Source organism: Trachurus trachurus (assembly GCF_905171665.1).
Source record: "Trachurus trachurus genome assembly, chromosome: 3".
Classification (NCBI taxonomy): Eukaryota; Metazoa; Chordata; class Actinopteri; order Carangiformes; family Carangidae; genus Trachurus; species Trachurus trachurus.
The window spans coordinates 8,022,727-8,032,782 of NC_139893.1; the positions used below are offsets into that span (position 1 = coordinate 8,022,727).

Below are 10,056 nucleotides of genomic sequence, written 5' to 3' on the forward strand. Positions count from 1 at the left end.
ACTTTCCCTCTCACCCAGTATTTCAGGTATTAACAAGATTCTTTCATATTGTTAACAATCAACAGACTTCTCTGTTGTGAAGCTTGGCCTTGATTACTATGAGAGGTAAAAAATCTGTATTCAGTCAGTGTTGCAGCAACTGAGTCTGTATTTAATAGGTGTAAAGTAAACTCTGAGGAGCAGCAAGAAGCTTGAATGCAGGTGGTTTCTCTGACAGTCTGACATTCAAAAACTATAGAAAATTGTGAAGGCAAACCCCTAGATTATGTGTATTTACTGCATATCTGAATATACAAATGTTAAATGAATGACTCCTGGAAATATATGTGCATGGCAAGTGAGTCAGGGTTAATGTTTAGTTGAGGTCATGCAGCTGGAGCTACTTGAAAGATGTGAAATTGTGAAAGGTGATGAACCCGCACATGGTCATCAACTGTATCTACAGCACAGAGTGTGGCATGGCAGCTCATTTCTTTTTGCTATTTGGCAACAACTTAAGTCTCATGATATATATTTTTCGCTGCAGCAACCTTCTGCTTGCAGCAAAGCTCTTAAAACCCACAGTTAGTGGCTGATAGCCGGTATAGTGGAGCATTTAACAGCTAAAGATGTTCATTCAGGATTGGTATGGGAGACACGCTAAACCTATATGCACTCATCTCATTCATATTCCAAATTAATCTAGATGGAGAAGACGTTAGATCTCAGATGTAAGAAAAATGACTTCCATCGTCAAAGGTAGAGGTCGTATGTATGACAGGAGAGAGGATTAACACCTCAAATCTGTCCTGAGTTGTTTTATAACATCAGAAAGAAAGGAAACAGTATTTTAAGGGGGTGGGGGGTTATTGATTTTGCAATTATTTTCATTATTATTTTCAGACAGTGTCCATGTGAGCACCAATAATGAAGAAGTACAAGTAGAAAATCCATTAAAAACGGTTAATTCCTTGGGAGCCTTGGCTGTGCCTGTTGAAGCATATGCTTCTTCAGACATAAGATAGTACTGTACACAGATGTCTCAGCCTGTTGGACAAAAATCCAAGACATAATTTCATGCCGTCCGCTCTGAAAGCTACTATGATGAGCAAGTAAATAACAAGCCAGTGCAGCGACGTGTAGAACGGCACAGAGCCAGCAAACAATAGTATCAATCAGGCAGTCATTCGACAGCATCACTGCCCCAAGCCACTTTCTCCTTCAAACATGGCCGACTGACATTCACACCGTGTGTTTATTGCAAAACCTTAAACCGTTGAGTGTGACCAGGCTGGATTTAGAAGCGCCATGGCCACACAGGTCCTGTGGGAATAGCCCAACAAGTGCTAAAACGGCCCCATCAAACTGATCCACTCATCCCCAGACTCAATAGATCATAGTCACATGATTGGTCGCCTTGGCCATGTTGTAACCAGAGCAATTACATCACTATCATCTCACTTCAGTACAAACCAGGTGCCCACATCCAACACTGATGATGAGAGTATCTACTATATCCTGGCTTTAGATTTAGTCAATGAATCTCAACATCTGGTTGATTCATTTGGCCACTTTCATGTTTCAATGGGCTTTATGCACAGCTCCATTACTTCCTGAAATAAGCCAGCTCCTTAATTTCCCGTCTTACATTATTGGACCAGTGTCTGACCTCACAACAATGGTCAGGCACACCTGGATTAATCAGTTGGTCCAATTATGTAAAACAGGAAATAAAGGAACTGGCGTATTTCAGGAAGTAGTGGAGCTGTGCATAAAGCCCATTCAAGGAATTAACTATTGTCAGTTATAAGCAATCACCTTGTATCTGTAGCAGTCAGCTCATTAATTGCATGTGTATTAGTGTTAGCTAACTTTAGTTTTACACTGCATATCAATGGCACATTTCTCTTTAAGAAACCAAAAGATCTTAGTGTTTAACTCACAATGTCCTCTATCTCTGCACCAGTTTCTGTTGGTTAAACCTCATAATGCTGCTCAGCAGTGTTGTTGTCTCACCCCTCAGCTATTTGCACAATCAGTGCAGCCTCAGATTTAAATACTGACATTGCCATTCAATAGAAATACATTCATACTTTAATGTTGAATGAGCAGAACTGGACCTGGTTATATGTAAAGTCAAGCTAGTGCCATACAGTATATTAACACGACAAAACACTTTGCGTTAACTCGCCCCTGCTGGTTGTGGCCACTAGGGGACTGTGAATCAATGCTTTGGTGTAAGCGTTGATGGTACAAACAGTGACACCTAGTGGTAGGACTGATGCCGTTACAAGCAGAGTCAAATTTGGAAATAATTGACGTATTGATCTGTGTTAAAGGTGAGCCATTGGCCTTTTATTTAGGGTTCGATACAATGATTGAAAAAAATTCTTTGAAGCCAATATAGAAGTATATCAGAAGCTGCATTTATTTGAATGGCCGACCAAAAAGTCAATAGAGTCTCATGTTAAAATATTTACAGTCTATGGTGTTGACACTTTGTTTAAATACAAATGCACATTTGTCAAGTTTTAAAGCTAACCATTTTAAAAAGGTTTATTATTAAAGAATTTGAGCTAGCCTTTTCTACAGTTGACTAAAAATACAGAATTTAATGCGTGGAAGGGATGTTAAAGCAATCCAACGTGTGAACAATTTGTGAGGACAAACAATGATTCGTCATCCTTTTATATGTAATTCCTTAATTAAACCGTGAACAATAAGCAGGTCGTAGGAAGAACAAGTGTTTTCTTTCTGCCTCTCATTATTCACTGTTGATAACAGTTTTAAGGATTTCAAGTCTCACAGCTGTGATGTTTCGTCGACTGTGTTTTCTGTGCTCAAGGCCGTGGTGAGAACATGGGATTCAGTTTGGTTTTGCTCTGGTCTGAATATGTCCATTCCTGTTACCCTTTGTTTTCTTAGATGTGTGTACCTTCCTGCTCTCCAGTCCAGTGAACAGCATAAATGATTGAAGGACCCGTGTATTTAGTTGTCAGCTGAGAGAGACATTTGGTACTGAACTCAGAGTTTGAGCATGGGCTCTGACAGCATCGAGGTGCTTCCAACAGTGTCAGGGCACAAAAAAAAGCATGTAACCAGAACACACAAGCAAAAAAAAAAGAAAAAGAAAAAAAGAACTTGTCCATCACTTCAGCTGGAAATAAAAGACTTTCTACCCTTCGTATGCTTTGCTTTTTTCTTCCTTTTAAGCAATTACATGCTTGTCTTGATGTCCAGCACAATATTACAGCAAAACAATCATGTAATTTCCAAAAGATTATCATCGTTCAGCCAAAAAAAGCTATATGTTTTAACAGGTAGATGTAAATGTAACGGAGGTGCACTCACTCACCCATAGAGGACGTGCAAACTGGCTGTCAGACGCTCATTGAGCACTGGGGTTCGAACCCCACCTGCCGAGAAACCCAACGCAGAGGGCCAGATTGACATCGGCTACATAAAGAATGTATGATATTCTTAATTGTGGATATGTAGATCAATACATGTGGATCTTTACACTATATTCTCTCCAATAATTGAGGATTTTCTAGCTAAATGCTAAAAGCAGACAGATATTTAGTGGGCCCAGATTGTTAAGTGTAATCAACTCCCATTATATCATTTTCTGCAAGAGTATTTTGAGGTTTTTCAACTTTGTGTGGATTGATAATGTAACTGTGAAGTTTGATTATGCAAAGAGGTTTGTCTCTTCAAGCACTGACAAAACCCTGTCACACCCAAACGTGGGGTGAAAGATGAAACACAAAAGGATAAAAGGAAAGAAGGAGAAAGGAAACCACAGAGTGTGTTTCTTGAAAAGGGGACGAAGATAATGGATTTTCTTTTGCATGTCAACGGTGTCGATGTGCAATTTTCGCTCGCTATGTCCATGATGGTTATGAAATTAAAGACTTTGATGGACGTCATGACAAGACAGTTAGTAGCTCGGGTGTGATGGATGCAGACAACTGTGCCATCAGAGTGGCTGTTCTTCTTGGACCAGTGCTTTACCTACATGGTTGTCGATAACAGTGGATTTGTCTTTGTAAGAACAGCATGACTGACTGTATTTGCTAAGCCTGTTTGACACGCTAGTGTTCACTACATTTCTCTCATGATGATTTTAAATGCATTTCCTTGTGTTTTTCTACAGAACAGATCCTCGGTCCAGGACATGGTCTCCTGAGCAGCTCCACCACCGACACGTCACAAGCTTAAAACCAGTCCATCCTGGGCCATGACTGCTCTGTTTTCCAACATCAGCGTCCTGGGGAGTTCGGCGGTCCTGCTGCCGACCACCGACTGTTCATTTAACCTTAGTGCAGCCACTCAGGCAGGACTCGCGTCGGGTCAGTCACTAGCCCCTCTGTGCACCCTCTGCTGCTGTGGCGTTCTCAATCGCACCTTGGCGGTGGTGTTCATGGTCAGCCTGGCATTTGCCATCGTGGTTGGAAATGTGGTCACGCTCACGGTCTTTGTGCAAACAAGGCAATCGAGAACACCACAGGGATACCTGAAAGGTAAATGCTCTGAGCCATTTTATCACATTATCAAACTTATCTATTTCAGTCAGACAACTCACAATTAAAATGTTTATTGTAGCTTCATTATACATTTGAGTTTGGCGTCAAGGCTCCGACTTCATCACTCTAGGAAGAATAGGATTTCATTTAAGTAGGGGAGTGATGAGCAGTGGTGGACAGTAACGGAGTAAATTTACTTGAGTACTGTACTTAAATACACATCCAGAGGATTTGTATTTTACTTGAGCAGTGATGGGAATAACAGCGTTAAAATAAACGGCGTTACTAACGGCGTTATCTTTTTCAGTAACGAGTAATCTAACTAATTACTATTTCCACCGTTACAACGCCGTTACCGTTACCGACAATTAAATGAGGCGCGTTACAAACTACTTTGAAGCCGTTGTCCTCCGACTTGGCTCATCTCATCTCAGACACAGAAGCTGCTAAACTGTTGTTTTTTCCTCCTCTCCTTTGGTGAGGGGAGGGGGGAGGAGGGAGGGACGAGACAACCGCATAAGTGATGATGATTGGTTGAGGCAGAGTAAGGTTTCATGCTAAGCCAATCAGAGGCAGTGTTCAGTTTGTACACAAACCACACACGCACGCAGTTTAGCCTCACACACACAGACTAGCAGAGGGAAGCTGCCGAGATCGGAGGGAAAGTGGAAACAGACACTACTTTAATCTCCCTGAGGTAAAAGACAAGAACATGTGAGGTGTAGCTACATTATGTCCCGGAGCGAAGTGTTTGTCCTGAGCTTCTGCTCACCTGACTCTGTGCAGCTTCTTCATTAAATCCAAACAGTCCGACACAGCGACGCACTGCTCCTCTTTGACCCCAAAGTCTCTGTAGCTCATCAGCTGGAACTCTTCCAGAGCAGCTACAGCAGCGTTGTGACCTCAACCATGGTTGGTGAGAGCAGAAATGTTGTTGTTGTAGTGAAAATGGGCGGGCTCGTGAAGACGCGAATTTACACAAAGTCAAAACGAGCGATAAATCGCATTTCTCGCGTATCTCGCGTTTGGTCGCGCGTATAAACTCGAGCGAAAAAAAAGCGTTCCTCGTGTTTGGTGGGAAGACCCGCAAGGGGCTTCCCACCAAACACGAGGAACGCTTTTTTTGAAAAGGAAAAGGACGAAGACGCGAAGGTCCCGTCGCCATAAAAGAATCGGGTGTAGCGTCGCAAAAAAAAAAAAGTTGCGTCTACCGCGTCTCGCGCCTAATCGCGTCTTTGCGTCACGGCCTTTTACACCGCGGACGTAACCAATAAACGGTGACGGTGTGAACGAACAACATAGAACAGGACCAGACGTGGCGTTGTTTCCTCTTTTCACCTACAGCTCCACTCTCCCTTACTCACACTAACTACTGTTATTGTTGAGGCCAGATAATTGTGGGATTTGTAGTTTTTGACCAATCGTGTGCTCTTTCTTTTTGTGATTTTTCCGGTTCACACATGTTTGTTTTTTTTAGGGGCAAATGCAAGTGAAATGCTCGCCCATGGTGGGCATAAGAAAATGTAAGACCTGTCTAAAATTATTAAGACTTGAACACAATTCAACAAATTTAAAGCAGATAGTGGAATGTTTTTGTTAATATAAGTCCTAAATAGTCCTATTTTCCGTCAGCAATCACTTACATGAAGTATTTCAGCCTAAACACGAGTCTCTCCGTCACTCTGCTCTGCTGTAACCCGAGGAGAAAATTTTCCTTGTGGGATACAAGTGTTATCCAATGAGGAGAGAGAACGGCATGAAGGGCTGTGTGTGCAGCCAAGGGATGCGCGTGAATGTGGTGACGTAGCACGAGGACCAATTGATGCCTGACAAGGGCGGGGGCTGCTAACTCATGGTGCGTTCAAAGAAACTCGTACTTTGTGTTTTTCCTTCCTGTGAAGTCATACCAGTTCGATCTGGTACGAGTTCACGGGTCGGAAGTTACGAGTGGCCGTTATAGGGAACTTTCACAGACAACAGGATGGTAAAAACACGAGCTACGGGTTACCTGGAACGCTACCAAGTCGTAGTTGTGACTTGAAGCTGTAACTTACGGTTTCAAAAGCCTGCCTTGAACGCAGCATTAGCCGAAACGACCGTGAAGCTGATATCTGCTTTAAGACATTTTAAGACCTAAAATTTAGATTTTCACATTTTAGACTTTTTAAGACCCCGCGCGCATACCCTGTTATTTCATATAAAAGTTTAAGTGCATACATATTTTATGATGCTGTGTATTATATATTTAAGACCATCTTAGAATTTTCTAATAAATTTAATACTTTTTAAGGCCTTAATTTTAGATACATGAATTTAAGACTTTTTAAGGATCCGCAGATACCCTGTTGTGCGCTCGCAGCAGGACAGATAATCAGATGGATAATCGGTAAAGTTAATAATTTCACTTAATGTGGCCATGAATAAATTAATTTCGATGTTTCGCCTGTTATTAAACGCAAATCTTGAATAGGTCTCCGCTGTTTTCACATTTAAAAAGGTCTTTGTTGTCTTTGTACAGAGACAATATGAGATTTGCTTGTAGCCACAGCACTTAAAAAACCCACTGTAACCTATTTTCATAGGCACACCAGCCTCGCTTTCAATAAAACACACACTCGCATTCCATAATTGCGATCAGTGAAATATATGAAAACAATAAAATACAATTTAAAAATGAGAGAAAAAAAATCCAAATTCTTCGACATATTTAAACTTTAAAAAAAGAAAGAAAAAGTAACGCAATAGTTACTTTCCCTGGTAACTAGTTACTATTATAGTGAAGTAGTGGAGTTACTAACTCAGTTACTTATCGGGAGAAGTAATTAGTAACTATAACTAATTACTTTTTAAAAGTAACATTCCCAACACTGTACTTGAGTATTAGATTTCTTTGGCACTTACTACTCTTACTTGAATACATTTCCAAGACAAATATTTTTACTTTTACTCGAGTTAACTTCTAGGAAGTCTGAAAAGTACTCGTTACTTTCAGTCTGCTCTTTTTTTTTTCTAAAATACTATTGCAAGCTGTGTTTGTCAAAGAAGGAAACCCTAACCCCTAAAAGCAGCACACCAGTGCAGCTGGTTTCAAATAGTTAATTCTCAGAAACAAGAGTTAAAAGGTCCTTAAATTAATTTAGAAAAAATTATAGTAATTAATTCATGTGAAAAATTTACTCTTTCTTTTACTTAAAGTAAATTTAAAAGCATGTACTTTTGGATACTTAAGTACCTTAAAAAGCAAGTACTTTTTTACTCTTACTCAAGTAACATGTCGACTGAGCTACTTTTACTTGTAACGGAGTAAATTTTGACCAGTAGTATTTGTACTCTTACTCAAGTACTGGGGTCGAGTACTCTGTCCATCTCTGGTGACGAGCGACTATCTTAACCCGGAGCCTACAGGTGGATGCTGGGGTGGTGGTGGGGCTGAAAATAGGGTAAAGCTGTGAGATGCTGCTGTGTCATAGACAAGCAAAGAGGACGATGGATAAGTCACCCATCTTAAATAGACCACCAAATTGAGAGGGTGTGTGCTCGAGTTGGCTGCCTGAACTAGCTTGCAGGCTTTGCTCCATTTAAATATATATATATATAAACATAAATTCCTGTTGTCTCTTCTCTCTTGGACAGTGTCCCTCGCCATAGCAGACATGATGGTCGGTGTCCTCGTCGTCCCTTTCTCCGTCTACACCGAGATATCCCTGATGGTGACGAACGCTCCTCCCATTTGGTACCAGGGTAGTTCCACTTCGCCGGCCTCCTCCTCCTCCCTCGGCGGACTGGTGAGCCCCTGGCAGCCCTGCATGCTGATTGGTCCAGTGTTCGCCGGATGCACTTTTGTCTCCATAAGCACCATCTTCCTCATGACGCTGGAGCGAAGCGTGGCCATCCTACGGCCGCTCCACAAGGACGCCCTGGTGACCCGTCGACGAACTCTGCTCCTCATCCTGCTCTCTTGGGCGGCCAGCTTCCTCCTGGCTCTTGCGCCTCTCATCTTCAGCAGGAACTTCACTTTGGAGTACAATGAGTGCAGTCGCATGTGCAACTACACCCCGCTGCTGTTTGGAAGCCAGCTGCCGCCCGACGCCAACATTTTGTTGTTATTCCCAGCGTTTGACTTCACGCTGCTCGGTGGCACGTTGGCGGTTAACATTGTGTCTTTCACTAGCATTCGAAGGTACTCCCGAAAACGCAAACTGCTCTCAGAGGGGAGTCTGAGTGATGCGGGGGGAGGAGGAGGAGGGGGAGGCTGCCCCCACAGGCCCTCCTTCTCAGACATTAAAGCCGCCAAGACAATCGGCATCCTCACATTCGCCTTCACAGCATCCTTCTCCCCCATCGCGGTGTTTGTGCTCGGGAACGTGGTGGGATACACCTGGTGTAACTTTTCCTTTTTTGCCTTCTGGATCCTGACGGGAAACAGCTGCTGTAATGTCATCATCTACAGCGTCAGGGACCACCGCTTCAGGAAGGGTGTGACCCTGCTCTTTCAGCGAGACCAGTCCCCACCGCATGGCGAGAAGACTTGAGGGATACTTTCATTCATTCAGGAGCAAAGGGCATGTGGTGTGTGGCTGCACTCCAGTAAATTGACTTTAAAGGAATTAGGCTCTTTCACTTTCTTGCAAAAATAGACGAGGGAAAAGATTGTCGACTTATGCAGTTCAAGCTGATTTCAGTTTTTGTGCTAAGCTAAGCTAGCTAAGCTTACCTCTGTTGGGGTCAAGTTCAAATTTACTATAGGGCCTATATCAGTGAAAATGGTTTCAATCTTTTGAAAGTCCCAACTATTTATACTACATGTGGAGTTAACTAAAATAGATCATTCAGAAATTAAAGGATTGCAAATCTTTGCAAATGAGAATTGTGTTACTTAAAGTATTTGACCTCTATCCACAGTCATATTTGGACAAACAAACCTATATCTATGCATGAGAACAGCTTCTGGGATCGGACCAAACACACATGGTGCAGGTCTTGAAGGAAAAGGGCCGTTATTGAAATAAACTGAAGATCTTTGTAGCTACTCTACTGCCGCAACAATCCGCATCCTCTCCTCTGGTCTCTCATCGTCTCGCCTGCCTCCATCGTCAAACCTCTTTCCTGAAGCTTTTTACACATGAGACAACTTTTATGAGCCTCTCAATAACTTCAGGATCTTATCTACTGTCTGCAGGGGCTTCACTGGCAACCACAACGACCACACAGTTTGTGTTTCAGTGTGTCAGTGCTTGGTTTGTCATCTATTCATTAACAAGGGATGTTTATGTGCAATCATGTGTTTAGAAATCTTGCTACTGCCTCCTCTTTGGGATAATACGGATTACAAATGTTTCAGTGAAGGAAACAGTTCATACCATATATTTGATTGTGTGTTACATATATTTATTTTTGAGCTTCTAATTTCGATCTTTTGTGATAATAATCTGCCTCAAGTATCAGAAATGCACTTTATCAGTTACTAAGGGAGCCATTTGCATTCTGCCATTTGTCAGACAAGGTTAATTTTGTACAAGTTTTATTTCATAATCTTGGTCATTTTTGTGTC

General features: G+C 42.0%; 1 protein-coding gene across 1 annotated transcript; it reads left to right on the forward strand.

Moving 5' to 3' along the window:
• Positions 1-4,219: 4,219 nt before the first annotated feature.
• Positions 4,220-9,037, forward strand: LOC311006530 (trace amine-associated receptor 13c; the record flags this gene model as incomplete). The annotated part of the gene is made up of 2 exons (XM_083999377.1): positions 4,220-4,502; positions 8,139-9,037. 2 exons carry the CDS (start codon positions 4,220-4,222, stop codon positions 9,035-9,037), a joined length of 1,182 nt encoding a protein of 393 aa, XP_083855503.1.
• Between the last annotated feature and the right edge of the window lie 1,019 nt (positions 9,038-10,056).